The sequence below is a fragment of the Balaenoptera borealis genome, assembly GCF_965194805.1.
Source record: "Balaenoptera borealis genome assembly, chromosome: 5".
NCBI classification, from domain to species: Eukaryota; Metazoa; Chordata; class Mammalia; order Artiodactyla; family Balaenopteridae; genus Balaenoptera; species Balaenoptera borealis.
The window spans coordinates 123,250,034-123,269,601 of NC_138862.1; the positions used below are offsets into that span (position 1 = coordinate 123,250,034).

Here is a 19,568-nt window from a genome sequence, read left to right on the forward strand (position 1 = left end):
GACACCTGGGCTCTGCCGCTGACTTGCTGGGTGGCTGTAAGTCATCATAACCACTCTGAGCTGTTTCTTCCTTTTCAGAAGGGTGCCACTACGGCTTGCCTCGTACCTGTTCATTAGTTTACATTGTTACATAAACTTATGTGCTAGTAATAGGAGTTGTGGTCTGCACTGCTTTTTTAAAATTAAGATTATAAGGATTCCAGTCATTTATTCAATAACTACTTTTTGAACTCCTGTAATAACTAAGTCTTGAAGTAGCTGTGGGCAACCTCTGATCTCTGGATGGTACATTCTGGTGAAGAGACAGATGGTAAATGATCTGTAAAGAAATAACATGGTTATATGGTCAACATGATCTAAAGCAACTGAAGGGCTCGGGAGAGACCCCTCTGGAAAGGTGACACTTGAGCTGAGAGTTAAATAATGAGGTAGGTAGAGGCAGACTTGGGACTATCAGGGAGGAGAGTGCACCGAGCAGAGGGGCCAGACTGTGCAAAGGCCCTGAGGTGGAGAACCAGCTTGGAGGGTTCCTTGAACAGCCAGATTGTTGCATGACAAGGAAAGATGAGGTCGGAGAGATAGTCAGGGGCCATATCATACAGGACCTTAAACCTCTCATTGCTTCAGTTTCCTTACCTGTAAATTGTAAAACTGGGCTAATATCAACTTCATAAGGTTGCTGTAATTAAGTGGAATAATATGTGTAAAGGGCTTAGAAAAATACCGGCACCTTTTATACACTACTTAAGTGTGTAATTATAGGTACAGTGAGGATTTTATTCCTGCCACGCTGGGAAAGCTTTGGACAGTTTTCAGCAGAGGAGTGTAACCTCATCTGCACTGGTTCTCGTGGGCTGGGCTTGAGGTAGTTGGGGGTTTCCACCCTCCTTCCAGACGTAAGGGTGTAAAGGGGTTTTTTTTGGTAAAAACCCTAACCAAAAAAAAAATTTTTTTTTTTCAAAACATCACATGTTATTTCCATGAATCAAAATGTATGTTTTATTTTCCAAATGTGTATAAGATTCCATCTTTAAAAAGAGGAGTATTTAAATAGACACAGACGGGGCTTCCCTGATGGTGCAGTGGTTGAGAATCTGCCTGCCAATGCAGGGGACATGGGTTCGAGTCCTGGTCTGGGAGGATCCCACATGCCGCGGAGCAGCTAAGCCCGTGAGCCACAATTACTGAGCTTGCGCTTCTGGAGCCTGTGCTCCGAAACAAGAGAGGTCGTGATAGTGAGAGGCCCGCGCACCGTGATAAAGAGTGGCCCCCGCTTGCCACAACTAGAGAAAACCCTCGCACAGAAACGAAGTCCCAACACGGCCATAAATAAATAAATAAATAAATTTAAATAGACACAGACGATGGGAATTCCCTGGTGGTCCAGTGGTTAGGATGCCTCACTTCCATTGCAGGGGCCACAGGTTCAATCCCTAGTCGGGGAACGAAGATCCAAGCAACATGACACTGCCAATAAATAAATAAATAAATAAATAGAAGAGACACATGAATAAGATCTTGAAGTTTCTGATTGATCCCCCTCTTGAAGCCTAGCCAAATATTTGTGCGTAATTTGTACATACATTTCTCTGGATTACATTTGGAGATGTAAGTGAGTTGACACAGAGCTGCCGTGCCTCTTGAACTTGCTGTAAATAAAAATGTGGCCTGCATTTTAGAACATGCTTTCCGAAAGGTCTGTTTGTGGAAGAAGAAAATCTAAGAAGATTAAAACGAGGGCTTTTTAAAAAAATCAGACAGGCTGCAGCAACAGATCTTTTTGCTCAAATTAGTAAATGATGCGTTGGGGGAAGAAAAGATACAGACACAAAGGAGCGTTCCCACTTCTACCGAAATCTATTCCTCCACACCAAAGAAGCTGGCTTCTATTTGCATTTGCTCATAGTATCCTGAAAATGCAAATGACCAGCTCAGAATGCAATTCCCCATTCATTCTCTGGCAGCAAGCCTGGCGTTGGCATCCAGCAACTTGGCGTACTTGCCTCTGACCATAAGGACACCCCAGGGGCCGTGGGGTGAGCTGAGGTCACTGCTGCAGTGCTGGGCTTTGGCCCACACAGGACTCGGCTACTGGTAGGGAAAATCACAAGCCCAGAATTATTTTTCTACAGGCAGATAATGAATCCCTTGGTCAATAGAATCTCAACAACTCGGTAGCCTTGTCTAATTTGCTACCCCAAAAAAGTATCTTACTTGAGTTTCTGCATTAAGTGTTAGCATTTACGGGAGATTTGAGATATAAAGTTTCCCCAAAGATATGTGTCTTCTTTTTTTGGTAAAGAAAGACGTAGAAAGGAGAGGGGCCTTCTGGAGTTTTGCTGCTTGGTGGGATATGAGATTAAAACCCAAGAGGCAGAGCCACCCAGAAGGTGCCTCGTCCAGGATTTGTGCAAAGAAGCCGGTGTCCATCTAGCTTTTAATGGATTCATTCATTTAATAAATCTTTATGGTGCACCTCTACTTGGGGCCACGTGCTATCCAGAAGATGGGGATGCAACAGTGAACAAGGCAGGGGGTATCCTTACCTTCTAGAGCTCCCTCTTTCAGGGAAAACGGACACAAAAACATAACTATGTATTTTGCATGGATACATATACATGTATATGAAAGTATTTTGCATGGCACAGAAGAAAACTCACTAAATTTGTGACAGTGGTTGCTTCTGAGAAAGGAGGGAGAATGAGGCTATGAATGAGGACAAAGGAAAACTCACTTTATCTGAAATTATGTATTTACGTTTTAAAGGAGACTTTAAAAAATGTGTTGACAGAATGTTAACAATAATCAATTCTGGCTGGTTGGTACCCAGGTGTGTGTTATATTACTCTCTGTTTCTTTCTATATTTTTTTATATCCCTAACAAAGAAAAATCAAGGGTACAGACCGTAGATTCTTCAAGTGGAAGGTCATCTTCAGAGAATATGCTTTCCAAAGTCCTTTAGAATGAGAATCCAGGAACTCTTAGCAAAGTTCACCTCACAGAGCATCAGACAATCTTGGTTCCTTATATAAATATGAAGAACAGCTGTTGTGTTACAGCAAAAGGGTTTGATGCAGTGTGCATCTCACTTGCAGTAGAATTTCTCTTTGGCCTTCAGTGTGAGATGGCATTCGTCTGTGGTTCCAATAGACCCACAATGGGTACAGATCTCCCCCTGAAACCTTCCTTCCAAAGAGTTTTTGTCAGGGTTGTTGGGTTTTGTGTTCAAAGTTATACGATGTAACCCATTTTCTGCTGCTGATATATTTGTGTCTCATTCTCAGAGAAATTTCCACTTTTCATTGCATCGAGACCAAATAAAGAATGTTGGAGAAGGAAAGATTTATCCCATTGGGAATGAGTATCCAAGGCTTGGATTCCATTTCAACAGCCTGACCACAGTCACCCAATTTTCTGTGTCAGAGAACTGAGAAATTACCAATGAAACAAGACTGTGATGCCCATGTCCCTCCTTGTTGCAGTCATCCAAAGACTCCAGGACAGTCTCCCTCCTTTCTTGTAAACTTTAGCCCCTGGCTCATGGTCACTGTCTTCAGCACCTTCCTTGTCATCATTCGCAGGAATTTCAGTATCTACGTGGATGATCCCTTTGGGTCTTTAGCCTCCTGTCCTCCATCGCTCCTCAGCCACCCACTTCCATTCTCGTTGTCCTTGCCTCTACCATGATCTAGGTTGTTACTGCCCTCACCCTACTGAGTCCTGATTTCTATGCTTATAACCCAACTTGGATTCCATGGTCCACCATTATGGTCATTCTCCTGCCTACGTCCTCTCCCCCACCATAGTCCTCACTTGGCAAACACCCCTCCACCTCCCAACCGCCCCACCCAGCACTGCTTAAATCCAGCTCCAGCCGCTCTGCACCTCCACGCAGGGAGCTGAACGTGGCTGGGGAGAAAAAGAACGCAACCATGAAGAGAGGACTCACTTTTTTTTCCTTTCTAATGAAGTATAGTTGATGTACAAGATTATATGTTACAGGAGTACAACATAGTGATTCACAATTTTTAAAGGTTACACTCCATTTATAGTTATTATAAATTATTAGCTATATTCCCTGTGTTGTACACTCTATCCTTGTGGCTTGTTTATTTTGCACATAATAGTTTGTACCTCTTACTCCCCTACCCCTATCTTGCCCTTCCTCCCTGCCCTCTCTCCACTGTGGTGTACTCTCTATATCTGTGAGCCTGTTTCATTTTATTCACTACTTTGTTGTATTTTTTAGATTCCGCATGTAAGTGATATCATACAGTATTTGTCTTTCTCTGTCTGACTTACTTCACTTTGCCTAATACCCTCCAAGTCCATCCGTGTTGTTGCAAATGGCAACATTTCATTCTTTTTCATGGCTGAGTAGTATTCCACTGTATTTATATATACCACATCTTCTTTATCCATTCATCTGTTGATGGACACTTAGGTTGCTTCCATATCTTGGCAATTGTAAATAATGCTGTTAAGAACATTGGGGTGCATGTATCTTTGAATTAGTGTTTAGTTTTTTCGGATATATACCCAGGAGTGGAATTGCTGGGTCATACAGTAGAAAGGCCTCACTTTTAATTCATTTGCTTCAAGTGGACCCTCAGCACTCACGGCAGCCCTACTACATTTCCCTCATCCATTTACACACCTACTCTTCTTTTCTCAAACTCCCAGTAGCTCCTCTCACATCCACTCTTGCTGCTGATGACCTTGTTTCCTATTTCACTGAGAAAAGCAAAGCAATCAGAAGAAAAGTTTCACATGCCATCACAACCTTGTGTACTAACCTACCTGCATCTGCCTTCCTTCCTCTCACTGGGCCGACCATCCGTGCTGCTATCTCAGGCTGCCCCCTCCATCGCTGTCTCAGATCAAATCTCCCCTGGCCTGCTCAACGACATTTCTCCAGCAATCCTCCCTCTCTTTTACTTCAGTTTTGCCCTCTCTACAGAATTATTCCCACTGGCCTGCAAACATGCCTTAATACAGCCCATTTAAGAATCCTGTCTGGTCCTCATATCCCCTTCCAGCTACAGATACCCTCCTATTACTCTGTTCATCTTTCCAGCTAAATTCCTTGAAAAGCTTGTCTACATTCATTATCACTAATTCCTCTCACTCCATTTTCTCTCGATCCTTCTCTTAGCAGGCTTTGTCCCTACTGCTGCACCAAAACAGCTGTGTCAGAGTCACCGGTGACCTCTGGTTGCTAACCCCAGTGGTCATTTCTCAGTCCTCATCTTCCTGACTAATCAGCATCACTTGACTCAGCCAGTCAGTATTTCCTCCTTGACCCACTCTCCTCACCAGGGTTCTGAGCACCACATCCTTCTGGTTGCCTCCTACTTAACTGACTCAGCATCTGTGGTGGTTTGACCTCATCTTGGAGACCCAGTGACATTGGAATGCTCCAGGGCTCCATCCTGAGACCTCTTCCCTTTTTCATCTACACTCACTCTGTGGGTGGATGAGTCTCATAGCTTTGAATTGCCCTCCATAGAGTTTATCGATACATTTATAAAAATAGTCATTATTCATACAAGGACAGTCCTAACTAATTCAGTTCAAAATGTTTCCTGGCTGGGAATGTTTCAGTGATTTCATAGAAAGCTTGCTTATACTCAGGGTTACAAACGTGGCATCACATTTTGATCATTTTCTGATCATGGGATAAATAGAGATTGTATGCAACAAAGCAGAACATAAAACCAAGGCATTCTACAACAGCTATCTCCGTGAGCATGCTTAAAAATTTAATTGCATTTTTTGCTATCAGCTTCTTAGACTGTGGCTTTAGAGCTTCTGATATTCACACTTAAGATAAGCTTCGAGCAATTAGAATGCAACCATGTCAAAGCCAAAATATCCCTCTTCTTGTGACTACTTTGTTACAGCTTCTACATTGGGTGTGTATGTGTTTGACAAAAAAGGCAAATAACACTGAAACACTTCTTATTATAGGAAAAAAAAAATTCATGGCATTTACCAGCATGGGGAAGCCATATTTATATGAAAGCATCTGTTGATCTTTGAGTCTGAGATAGTTAACTAAGATGAAGCAATCAGTGTTGCTTGTGTTTTTTTTTTTCTTTAATCACTGACCTTTGTCATCTGTATGCTTTTACAGAATGAAATTCTTATTCTATTGAGTATGAAACAAAGCTGATCAAGACTTTAAACAGCTTGGATGAAGAAATTAAAATAGTGTGAAGTGGGAAATAAATGGGGCTTTTGTAAGAATCCTGACAAATGCTTTTGTAGCCTATTTTCTGTACCTATTCAGGGAACAAGGAGGGAGGAGGAGATTATGGTGAAGAAAGTCTTATGAGAAAGTGAAAACACATCTTTTTCATCAGTGTATTGTGTTTCAAGGCTGCCTGTTATACAAAGTTTTCACCTGGAAAGCAAATAAAAACTCAGCGACTTTGAAAAGAGATGATTCAACAATTACTCAATTAATATAATCAGTGTAGATAGTTGATCGGGATTCTTTAGGACCCAAAGTGGATTATCTGTAAATTAACTGCACAATTGCCAAATCACCCCTTCAGTTTGAACTTCATAGAAACATTCTGTATATTGAGATCGTCCTATTGTATTATTTGTGAAAAATGGCATTTCAAATGTTGCTTTGCCAAACACTATCTCTGAGTGCCATGGTGCTTTAAAATATGCAAATGTGTGCTAAGGTCCAATCAGGACTGGTATTCTTTGTCAGCAATGACTTATCAATTAATAAGGCTGATCCAATACTTTGCAGCTTTGTTGAGACAAACTCCCTAGGAATAAGCTCCTGTACCCTAGAGAACTGTGGAATTTGTCAAAAGAGAACAAATGCTTATCTTTTACTAGGAATGCATTATGGTAGAAAATCTTTTCTGGCCTAGTTCAGAGTTGAGGGAAGAAAAAGCATCATTTTGGGTATTAAACTTTTATCTGCTCATTTTAGTAATTGGCTAGATGTGAAGATTTCAGATGTTTTCATGACACGGTTTTCCACTTGGCCCTTTTCTTGGCAGGTCCCCGAGGGAAAAGTAGTAGTTCTTAATTTCCGATTCATAGACCTGGAGAGTGACAACCTGTGTCGCTATGACTTTGTGGACGTGTACAACGGCCACTCCAATGGCCAGCGCATCGGGCGCTTCTGCGGCACGTTCCGGCCTGGAGCTCTTGTGTCCAGCGGCAACAAGATGATGGTGCAGATGATTTCCGATGCCAACACAGCTGGGAATGGCTTCATGGCCATGTTCTCTGCCGCTGAACCAAATGAAAGAGGTATCGTTTCCACATAACAGCAATAATAAGGGCTCATGGTTGCTGAATGCCTCCTGTGTGTCAGGCACTGTTCTAGGCACTTTATATGGATTTACTCATTTAATCTAAAGTTTAAGAGCAATTCTGCTCAGAGAGCTAGTAAATACCACCAAACCATCAAGAGACCGTTAAAAAATCAGTCTTGGGACTTCCTTGGTGGTCTAGTGGTTAAGACTTGGCCTTCCAATGCAGGCAGTGCAGGTTCGATCCCTGGTCGGGGAGCTAAGATCCCACATGCCTTGCGGCCAAAAAACCAAAACATAAAACAGATGCAGTGTTGTAACAAATTTAATAAAGACTTTAAAAATGGTCCACATCAAAAAAAAAATCTTAAAAAAAAAATCAGTCTTGCCAAGGGGGCGGGAGGGTGGGGGAGGGATGGAGTGGGAGTTTGGGATTAGCATATGCAAACTATTACGTATAGAATGGATAAACAACAAGGCCCTACTGTATAGCACAGGGAACTATATTCAATATTCTGAGATAAACCATAAAAAATATCAGTCTTTTTTAAAGCCCATATATATTCTTATAAAAATTCAAATGTAGAAATTCATGGAGTAAAAATGTGAAGCCTGCATACAGATATACACATGCAGCTATAGAAACATTTCACCCCATTGTAGTCCCCTCTTAGAAATAGCCGTGGCTGGTAGTTCCCATACCATCTATGTGCACTTACTTATATGTATGAACTGTTGCAATAGCTTTTAAAATATATAAGTGGTATCATACATTCATTTTGTTTCACAACTTTTTCTTTACACTTCATAGTATGAGTTGGGATCATTTCGTGTCAGTACATGTGCGCTCCCAAGGGTAGAAACCTCTACCCTTGGAAGACAACCACAGTGGTCAAGATCTGTTAAACTTACAGCCTTCCGCCTGCAGGCACTCCTAATCTTTTCTTGCCTTGGGCTATAGTGCAACATCGCTGGTTTGAGAGAGCAGCCAGACCCTCTGGGAGGAAATCCCAAAGAAGAATTGAGGCACAAAAAATTTAGGTATAATCCAGCTAAATCTTTGGCTAATGGCTAAACTCTGCATATGTGAGGGAGAACTCAGTTGGCCTGGCACAAAAGCATCATCTGGAGGATGAAAAAAACAGAGATTACAACTGCCGCCCACTGCCAGGGCAACAGACTTTGAGCTTGGGTCTAGCTAAGTTGAATGCCTGCTAGAACAAAAGTCACTTTTTATAGGAACACAACAGAATCCAGAGACTTTATAATGTATCATTCATAATGTCCAGTATCCAATCGTGTGATGAAACCAGAAAAGTGTGTCCATATTCAAGAAAAAAATCAGTCAATAAAAACTGATCCCAGAATAACCCAGAAGTTACAGTTAGCAGACAAGCACTTTAAAGTAGCTATTATAAATGTTTAAGGATTTAAAGGGAAATATATGTGTAAAAAATAAACAGATTGAGAATCTCAGAAAAGAAACTATATAAAAAAAGAAAATGGTAATACTAGAGCTGAAAGATACAGAATATGTAATTTTTTAATTTACCTGATGGGCTTACAAGCAGATTGGAGGTGGCAGAAGAAAAAGGCAGTGGATTTGAATAGAAATGATCCAAGCTGAAGAACCAGGAGGAAAAAGATGAAAGAAAGAGAGCCTCGGAGACCAGTGAGACAATGTCAAGTGGTCTAACACATGTGTAATTTGTGTCCCAAAAGAAAAAGAGAGTGATAATAATGCAGAAAAAGTATCTCAAGAAATGATGGCTCGAGGCCACCCAAATTTAGTGAAGAACATCAATTTATAGAGCCAAGAAGATCAACAAATCCAAATTAAGAGAAATAAAAATGAAGCCACACCTAGGCACATCATAATTAAATTACAGAAATCGAAAGATAAAGAGAAAATCTTAAAATCAATTAGATAAAACCCAAATTACATACAGAAGAACAATGGTATCAAGGATGGCTTTCTTTTCATCAGAAACAGTGGAGGCCAGAAGGCAGTGGAACGGCATTTTTAAAGTGCTGCAATAAAAGTATCAACCCAGAATTCTACAGCTAGTCTTCAAAAATGAAAGTAAGTCAGAAAGAGAAAAACAAATATTGTATGCTAACACATTTATGTGGAATCTAAAAAAAAAAAAAAAGTGGTCCTGAAGAACCTAGGGGCAGGTCAGGAATAAAGACGCAGACGTAGAGAATGGCCTTGAGGACACGGGGAGGGGGAAGGGTAAGCTGGGACGAAGTGAGAGAGTGGCATGGACATATATACACTACCAGATGTAAAATAGATAGCTAGTGGGAAGCAGCCGCATAGCACAGGGAGATCAGCTTGGTGCTTTGTGACCACCTAGAGGGGTGGGGTAGGGAGGGTGGGAGGGAGACGCAAGAGGGAGGAGATATGGGGATATATGTATATGTATAGCTGATTCACTTTGTTATAAAGCAGAAACTAACGCACCATTGTAAAGTAATTATACTCCAATAAAGATGTTTAAAAAAATGGAATAATAGTAACGGTAAAAAAAAAAATGGAAATGAAATAAAGACATTTTCAGATAAACACCTGCATCACAAGAAATATTTAAGGAAGTTTCTCAAGTTGAAGGGAAGTGGCCCCACAGGGTAACCCAAAGGTAATGGAAGGATTGAAGGCCACTGGAAATGGTAAATATAGAAGGCTATATTTTATTTTATTCTCTAATTTCTTTACATGTGTCGTTCAAAACAAAACAAACAAAAAACTTTACCACTCTATTGTGGCAAGTGTACTGTATGACATAATATATATGACAACAATAGAACAAAGGATGGAGGAGCAAATGGAAATATACAGTACCTGAAGAAATACACTGTTAACTCTAAATAAGCTGTCCTTGGAGAACCCATTAAAAACACACATATTTTAGCTAAAAGGCAAAAGATTAAAATAGAATACCAGAATTATTGAACAGCCCAAAGAAGGCAGGAAAGGAAGAACAGATGGAACAAGAGAAAGGTGTGACAAATAGAACAAAATAGTAATTGGCACACTCAATCCAAACATGTCAATAAATACATTAAAGGTAGAGGATTAAATACTCTAATTAGAAGACAGTAATTATTAGAATGGGTTAAAAAGCAGAGCCCAACCATAATTGTCTAAAAGAAAGCACTTGAAATACAAAGACAAAATAGGTTCAACATAAAAGGATGGAAAAATATGTACCATGCAAACTTCATTAAAATCAAAACTAATGCTTATAAAAGGCAATGTTACAAAGATGGATAGGCAACCTACAGAATAGGAGAAAATATTTGCAAAACGACCTCATAAAGGATTTTTATTCAAAATATATAAAGAACTCAACAGTACAAAGATAAAGATCCCCATAAATATAAAAATGGGCGAATACTTGAACAGATACTTTCCGGAAGAAGGTATATGAATGACTCATAAGTACATGAAAAACTGTTCAGTGTCCTTAGTTAACAGGGAAATGCAAATTAAAACCACAGTGAGATACCATTACATACCAACCGGGTTGGCTAAAAAAACTGACGGTACTAAATGCTGGCAAGGATGCGATACAACCAAAGTGCTCATCCCTTGAGAGGTAAAAAATGCTACAACCGCTTGGGGAAAAAATTTTGGTAGTTTCTTATGAAGTTAAACATCTACATCTACTCTTGGCCCAGCAATTGCATTCCTGGGTATTTATACAAGAGAAATGAAAATACATGTCCCTAAAGAGATTTATACAAAAATGTTCATAGCAGCGTTATTCACAGAAGCCCAGACTGGAAGCAAGCCAAATGAATATCAGCAGGAGAATAGGTGAACAAACTCTGGTTTCCACACCCCAGAATACTACTTAGCAATGTCAGGGAACAAACTACTAATACACACAGCAACATGAATGTATCTCAGAAATTGTACTAAGCAAGAGAAGTCAGACACAGAAGAGGACACACCGTATAATTCCATGTATATGAAGCTCTAGAATTAAACTAATCTAAGGTGAAAGTTTTTAGAAAAATGGTGTGAGGAGCCAGCAGATTGACTGACAAGGGATACAAGAATTTTGTGGGAAATGATTCTATTATCATCATAGGAGTGTGGCTCACACGGGCAGATCCATTTTTCAAATTTTTACAGCTAAGACTTGTGCATTTCAGAGTATTGAATTTACCTCTCCCAAACCTGTAAAATAATAGTAATAATAATAATAATGCAGGTGGTGAGCATTGGGTAGTGATATTGATAGAATAGTAAAATGATGATAATTGTTGAAATTGGATGATGAATACATAGAGATTCATTATATTGTTCTGTTTACTTTGTATATGCTTGAAATTTTCCATGAATTAAAAGTTACAGATGGACTTCCCTGGTGGCGCAGTGGTTAAGAATCCGCCTGCCAATGCAGGGAACACGGGTTCAAGCCCTGGTCCCGGAAGATCCCACCTGCCGCGGAGCAACTAAGCCTGTGCGCCACAACTACTGAGCCTGAGCTCTAAAGCCCGTGAGCCACAACTACTAAGCCCACGTGCCACAACTACTGAAGCCCTCATGCCTAGAGCCCGTGCTCCGCAACGAGAAGCCACCGCAATGAGAAGCCTGCGCACCGCAACGAAGAGTAGCCCCCGCTCACCGCAACTAGAGAAAGCCCACGCGCAGCAACGAAGACCCAACGCAGCCAAAAATAAATAAATACATATATATTTTTAAAAGTTACAGAAATTACTCCAGGCTCAATTTTTATAACATATTGTCTTAAATTTAGAGACTTCTTTTGAGAATGATTAGCTTCCGTGTCACAGAAATATTTTTATTAAAGTATATTAATTCCTTTCAGTGTTTCTATGTTAGTTAAGTCCAAGTAAAATTAAATGTAAAACTTGTATTAAAATGTCCTTCTAAAATTATTTCTGTGAACCTTTTTGTGTTGGGTTGACCAAAAAGTTCATTTGGGTTTTTCCGTAAGATGTTAACAGGAAAAACCCAAACGAACTTTTTGGCCAACCCAATACATACGCATAGAGATTGGTCTGAAACGATGTTTGTCATGTGTTCATTGTGGTTAGTGGGATTTGAGGTAATCTTACCCCGAATTTAATTTTAATTTTTTTTTCCCCCACCAATGAAGAAACAGCTTTACTAGGAGTCTAGGCGTATTTGGGAAACCTAGTTCAGTCCCAGAGAAGTGAGGCTAATATCGGCACAGGGCAGGAATCCAGCACTGCAGAATTTTCTCTTGAAGACCAAGTGTGAAACTAAACCTCCATCTTAATATCCTAACCATCAGAAATGCTGCTGAGTTTAGCTGTAGTGAAACTTCTAGAAGCTCCTAGTGAAATAATGAGACTTGTGCATAAAGGGAGAACCTCCAGCACTGCTGAGTCTGAGCTCTACCTGAGGTTATGGGTCTGGGGTGGGAGAGAGAGGAAAAGGTAGGGGGATGGTGTCATCCCCACACAAGGCCATCTCAGTGTGCAGGTGAGGGAGGAACACTGGCTGAAGAAGCACGGCCCCTGTCATAACGCACAGGGCCTGTGCTGTCTGGCTTGAGGGCACCTCTAGCAGGTCCCGGCAACACCCGGTGGCACCCCTTCCTGAGGCCCCTGGGAGAGAGCCTTCTTGGTTCTGTTCTGAGTTCATCAGAGCAGAACTGCCCATGCCTGGCGGCAAGTCCAGGGTCATGGTTAGCTGCGCAGGACGGAGCGGCCCCCCTGTGACACCTATACCTGTTAGTCCAGGAGACTTTTCTGGAGCAGTCACTTTCTCAGACCAAGAGGGAGCTTGCCCAACACAGGCCCAATCTAGAGATCACTCCCACCTTCTTTAATGCTTTTCTGTATTGCTGAAAATTTATAAACATGTATTGTTTTTACAAACAAAATTATTCTTAAAAATGGTGAAAGATGTATAGTATAAAAAGTTTTCTAGGAATGAGAGTTGTCTATAACAGCTAATTCAGATTTTGTCCGTGGACATGGACAAAAATATTATTAGTAAATAATACCCCTGCCTTGAGAGTTCTAATGAGCCTGCATGATTTCTGAATGAGTGCATGCCCAAATGTTTTGTCTCATCCAAAAAAAATGGGAAAAAGGAAGGAAGCTATGGCCCTGATTTCACTCCTTCTCTCTCTTATGCTAATATGATATGTCAGGTAACCTAGAGATCATTGTGTGTGTGTGTGTGTGTGTGTGTGTGTGTGTGTGTGTGTGTGTTAGGGAGCAGGGTGGGTTTAGAGGAGACTAACCATTTTTTTAAGAGAAAATTTAAAGCCATCTGCCATTGTCTTTATTATGCTATCAATATTCCAAATTCCTAATTTCCCCATGGTTGCATTGCCATAAACTTGGATTTTCTTTTTTCATTTCTAATAACTTCAGGGGATCAGTATTGTGGAGGACTCCTTGAAAGACCTTCCGGCTCTTTTAAAACCCCCAACTGGCCAGACCGTGATTACCCTGCAGGAGTCACTTGTGTGTGGCACATTGTAGCCCCAAAGAATCAGGTGAGATTCCCTGAAAACATGAAGAAAGTATGCATGTGTGAATTAGTGTGAACTGTTAAAGATACAGGGTGAGGAAGACCCCCTGGACACAGTATTTCTTCATGCAAAGGCCCAGGTTAAAATTGCCTTTGTGCCATTTGACTTGCAAAGTCATGGATTTAATTTCCTATTATAGAATTGTAATTTTCAAAGCAGGTTCTGAAATACAAATGGTCTGCAAATTCCACATGAGATTGTTTAACCCTGTGGAAGATGTTGTTAAGCATGGGTTTATAAGCATCAGTGACTAACCATGGGAGCATAACAAATCCCCAAGTACATGTACACTTCAGGTTACCATTTGCTCACAGAGCATTATGTCCTGATAATGGCCCTCTTAGTCACCAAATCAGAAACAGCCTGAATGCTTCACTTTAACAAAGCCAATGCAAGCATACCACATCATCATTTCTAAGAACAAGGTGTCTGATGAGAAAACTGGTGGTGTGTGGTTTTTTTTTTTTTGGTTGTTGTTTAAAATAAAATTTGTGTAGGTTCCCCACAAATAACTTTATTCATTGCTCTAAAACAATCAACAGAGAAGGTCTAGTTTTCCATTGTTTATTAGTATGTGGTTATATGAATTTTTACCCTTTTTGGGGACCACTTTCAGATATTAATTGCAGGGTAGAACTTAGCATGAGAATAGACCAAGCTTACTTTGTGGAATTCTGAAAATAACTTTTAAAAAATTGTTATTATTACAAACATTATAGACTTTAATCAAAACACTGTATGGTGAGCATTATAATACTGTTAAAAAAACTTTTCTAAATTGATCTTTTGTATTGCTTACACAAATATTATTTGACATATATTCCTTTCTTTAGTGGAAAATTATTCAGGTAAATATACCCTGCAAGTTAGTGACTTGAGTACACACACACACACACACACACACACACACACTTCACACACTTTGTTCATAATCCCAAAACTCAGTTTTATTTTTAAGATGAAAAATATGTTCATTTATTTGATAATGAAAGATTCTATAGATCTATTAAACATTTTATAGTTTAAAATAACATTTAAAAATTAAATTTCTCAAACATTTAAGCCATTATGTAATTCTTGAGATCGTATTGATCATTTTTCTCCCTGTGTCATTTGTAAATATGTTAGATTAAATAATTTGAATTTAATTATACTCACAGATTACAATTTAGCATCTTTTTTCCATTGTTTCTCTCTTGGATTATTTACATTTAAATTTGGGTTTTATCTTATTTATATGACTTTTGGCTTCAGCCAGCTGAGTTTTTAATCATGGTTGTAGTGTCTGAAATCACTGGAAACTGTCCAAATGAGAAAAATAATATGAGAAAGTTAAGTCCTAAGTAATTTCTATGTAAATCTATGGGCATTTTCTTCTATTAAAGACTTAATTTTTTAAAAATCATAGCTTTCCCCTTTACCCTCCTATTTATTTACTTATTTTTATTTTCTCTTCAAAAGTTCTGTGACTAATTTCTAAGTAGAAAAAGTTCAGCCAATTTTTTAATAACCTAGAACACATTTTATTACTAACCGGTAAGGAGTTACAGGGCCCAAAGAGGAAATATTTTAATATAACTTAAAGCAGTGTTAAGTATGAATAAGCAATTATTCACCCATCACTGGTACTGACTTTTTAAAAGTGGATAAATATGTAGATAAGTGGCAATGACGTTCAAAGCCACACTTTACCTTTGTGTCTCTCTGTGGTGCCATTGCTCTTATCACCTTCACCCACATTACTGTGTCTAAGTCTTTGCTAGCTAACAACTAGTAACAGTGTGCCTGTCCTAACAGGAGTTAATGCCTATTATATTCCATAAGCAGCAAGGAGGGTTGCCTGCCCACCTGCCATCCAGCAAGAGTGGGGACCAGCTCTCTGGGTGCCATGAGTATTTATGAACCCAGTGAGACTTCCTCTGATTCACACATTGGAGGGAGTCTTGAAAAATCTGCTTATGAGGGGAATGATTGCTCTTACATCAAAACTTCTTATTGATTCGAATAATTTAGGACACTATTACTGGTACCAGTGCAAAAAAAAATTAAGAAATAATTCAGAAATCTAACACTGACTTTGTGTATCCATGCTTCTATGCACCGTCTTCAAAAATCAACCAGATCACCAAGTAGACTGTGTTTGGCAGGCACAGTTTTCAAACATACTTCCAGAAGACATCATAGTCAGTTCCCTCTTCCCTGAACCTCTGGTCCTAAAGAATTTGACTTCTTTACATGTGGTGGGAATGTGAGTCTCCTTTTCTTGAAAGGGGAACTGTTGTGTCCACCCATCTCACGCACCCCAACACATGCTACTATAGGGGACATTGTAGATAATAATTTTATTTCTATTAGTTTTCCTCTAGAGAAGAATGAAGTTGGTGTATAGCCCTGCTTCCCACTCCAACACAAGCCCAATTTAAGTCTTAACATAGGTTTCTGGGGTTATATAGTGTTTTTATACTTTCTTAGCTGTAAGTGAACAGAGTTCCCACGTTTAAGATCCTAATTAGGATTGATTTGGGCTTGAGATGGTCTTTTGGAATGATTAAAAATGAAAACAAAGAATACCGCAATTTTGATAACTAATAAGTATGTAAACACTAAGAAAAAATTCAAACACGGTGAATACATTTTTTTAAGAAGGAAAATCGTGGTACCCTACACATCTGGGGAGAGGAAGAATTCTGTTTGAGGTTGTTCCGCACTGCTCCTCTGACACTTCTAATGTTGTGCTTTCACTAAAGCTTATAGAATTAAAGTTTGAGAAGTTTGATGTTGAGCGTGATAACTACTGCCGGTACGATTATGTGGCCGTGTTTAACGGTGGGGAGATCAACGACGCTGAAAGAATTGGGAAGTATTGTGGCGACAGCCCCCCTGCGTGAGTAGCACCTGTTTTATTTCATTAATATTTTAGGGGCTCTAAACTTGTTTCTTATTAAATTGCCCAATTATGTTGTATTTTCTGGAAGATTTTGTGGTGTTGTTTTGTTCTCAGATTCTTGGGTTCCATGGCAGTGGAGTCCCATACATCGTCAACACAAAGAGTAGCCAACCCAGAGAGCGAGGCAGCATTAGCAAGAGTGTAGAGAGGGCTCCGCAGCCAAACAGATAAACCGAAGTAGAGTTGGTGATGCCCCTGGGGCAGATGCTGAGCCAGAGACCTGACCTGGATACCTCACTGCCCTGCAAGGGGGAGCTGAAGCATCAGAGTGGAATGAGGAAAATTCTGAGCAAAAACTAGGGGGCTGATTATTGGGAATCCAGATGAGGAAACCTGGAAGCTTATGACAGATCCAGGTGATTTTACCTGCCCTGGACTTTGGGGGCTTTACGCCACCTCGCATTGTTGCTCAAATTCTTGCTGAGTGAGCCTGAAAGGTACTGTGTATTTATCAGCAAATATTTATGGAGCTAAGAGCTCTGCCACTTACTAGATGCATGACATTGGGCAAGTTGCTTAACTCCTCTGTGCTGTATTTTGGTGCAACACATGACTGTTTTGGTGCAAGATATTTCACACCGTCACATACAATACTAGGAAAAGTGGCAATGACATTACTACAGCTTGCCGGCAAAGTCACCACTGTGCCAATTTAAATAGCCTTTCTTATTCTGTTGCTTCAACATAATTAGAATATCTGCATCACTTGATCTTACATGCATTTCTATGATTTTCCATAGACACATTTGAGTTAAAGCAAGGTACTTTAAAGATGTTAAAAACATCCAGAAAGAAAAGATAGATTATCACAAAGGAAAGAGCCTAACAACTGACTTCTCAATAGCAACAGTGGAAGTTAGAACATCTTAGAATATCTTCAAAGTGTTGAGACAAAATTACTGTCAATCTTGAATTATTTACCCAGAAAAACCTCTCTTCTGTGAATGTGGGTGAAATAAAGACATTTTCAGTTAAATAAGAGCCGAGACAGTTTACTACCAACAAACCCTAACTAAAGAAACTTCATTATGACTTTACTTCAGGCAGAAAGATGATGATCACGGAATAAAGGACAGAGCTGCAGGAAGAAACACTGAGCAAAGATACTGGTTGTAGAGTTGAAGGATTTTCAGGTCCTTGTATTGTTTGAGAATAGGGTGGAGATATTGTGAAATTTTATAATATGCCAGAGTAAATATGGATGTTAAATTGAGGCAACCTCTAAAAAAAAGTAGAAATAGAGTCTTTAACTTCCAAAACAGTGGAGGGAAAACATGCAATGAGAAAAAGTTCAATCCAAAGAAAGCAACAAAAGAGAAAAAGAGAAACATTTTAAAAGACAGGACAAATAAAAAGCATGAAAGGAGGACTTCCCTGGTGGCGCAGTGGTTAAGAATCCGCCTGCCAATGCAGGGGACACGGGTTCGATCACTGGTTGGGGAAGGTCCCACAGGCCGCAAAGCAGCTAAGCCCGTGCGCCACAACTACTGAGCCTGAGCTCTAGAGCCCGCAAGCCACAGCTACTGAGCCTGCATGTCACAACTGTTGAGCCCACACACCACAACTACTGAAGCCTGTGCACTCTAGGGCCCACGTGCTGCAACTACTGAGGCTGCGTGCCACAACTACTGAAGCCCGCGTGCCTAGAGCCCATGCTCCACAACAAGAGAAGCCACTGCAATGAGAAGCCCGCACACTGCAACAAAGAGTAGCCCCTGCTCGCCACAACTAGAGAAAGCCTGCGAGCAGCAACAAAGACCCAACACGGCCAAAAATAAATAAATAAATAAATAAAGATTTTTTTTTTTTAAAAAGCACCAAAGGAGACCATGGAAATATATCTAGACGTACCTATAATCAATATAAATGCAAATGGATCAAATCATTGATGAAAAGACAAAGAGTGTCAGGCTGGATAACAAAGTAAAATCCAGTTATATGCTATTTATAAGACACGTCTCCAAAAAATAAGAACACAGAGTATTCGAGAATGAAAGGATAGAAAGATCTATTGTAAGCAAATGCTAACTGAAAGAAAACTGGCATAGCTTTATTGATAACAGGGAAAAGAATTTTAGGCAGAAAGCAGTTCTGAATAGTTCCTATGTAATGATAAAAGGTGCAGTTTATCAGGAAAGTATAATAATTATAAACTTGTATGCACATCAAAATATCTAATTCAGAAAAATAATAAAAATTAAAAGAAAAATCTACAAAGTCCACTGTTACAGTAGGAGATTTTTAACACATCTCTTTCAATATGGGAAATTAGGATGTAGACGATTTGAAGGCAACAGGCTTAGTCTAATGGATAGAGAACACTGCATTCAACCATTGGAGAGAATACTTTTCCTTTTTTTTTTTTTTTAAGCAAAATGGACGCAGGCAAAAGAAAAAGCCAGAATAATGATTAAAGAAATTTGATCTGTAGTTGAAAAGTCTTCCTATCAAGGGGGGAAAAAAACAGGCCCCGGTTGTTTTTCTCCATGAGTTCTAACCAACATTTGAGGAACAGATAATTCCAACACTGCACAGATTCTTCCAGAGAAAAATAGGGATTGTTCCACAACAAATTTTACAAGGCTAGTATAAAGTGACACCAAAACAAGATAAGGACAAAGAAAAGAATACTGAAGACCAACGTCACTTATGAATGTGATGAAAAATAAATCCTAAAAGAAAAAACATTAGCAAGCCAAATCTAACAATCAAAAAATACTTTATGACCAGGAGTTCAAGGTTGGTTTGAATTTAGAAAAATCTATTAATTTAATTTTATATATTAC

The 19,568-nt window shown here is 39.6% G+C and overlaps 1 protein-coding gene across 1 annotated transcript in view; it reads left to right on the forward strand.

The window, feature by feature from the left end:
- The window catches only part of PCOLCE2 (procollagen C-endopeptidase enhancer 2), a 74,092-nt gene that overhangs the window by 39,018 nt on the left and 15,506 nt on the right, over nt 1-19,568 (forward strand). Inside the window, exons 3-5 of the mRNA XM_082393784.1 lie at nt 7,030-7,285; nt 13,675-13,799; nt 16,583-16,719. Coding sequence (XP_082249910.1) covers nt 7,030-7,285; nt 13,675-13,799; nt 16,583-16,719 — 518 coding nt within the window. The remainder of the gene's footprint in view (nt 1-7,029; nt 7,286-13,674; nt 13,800-16,582; nt 16,720-19,568) is intronic.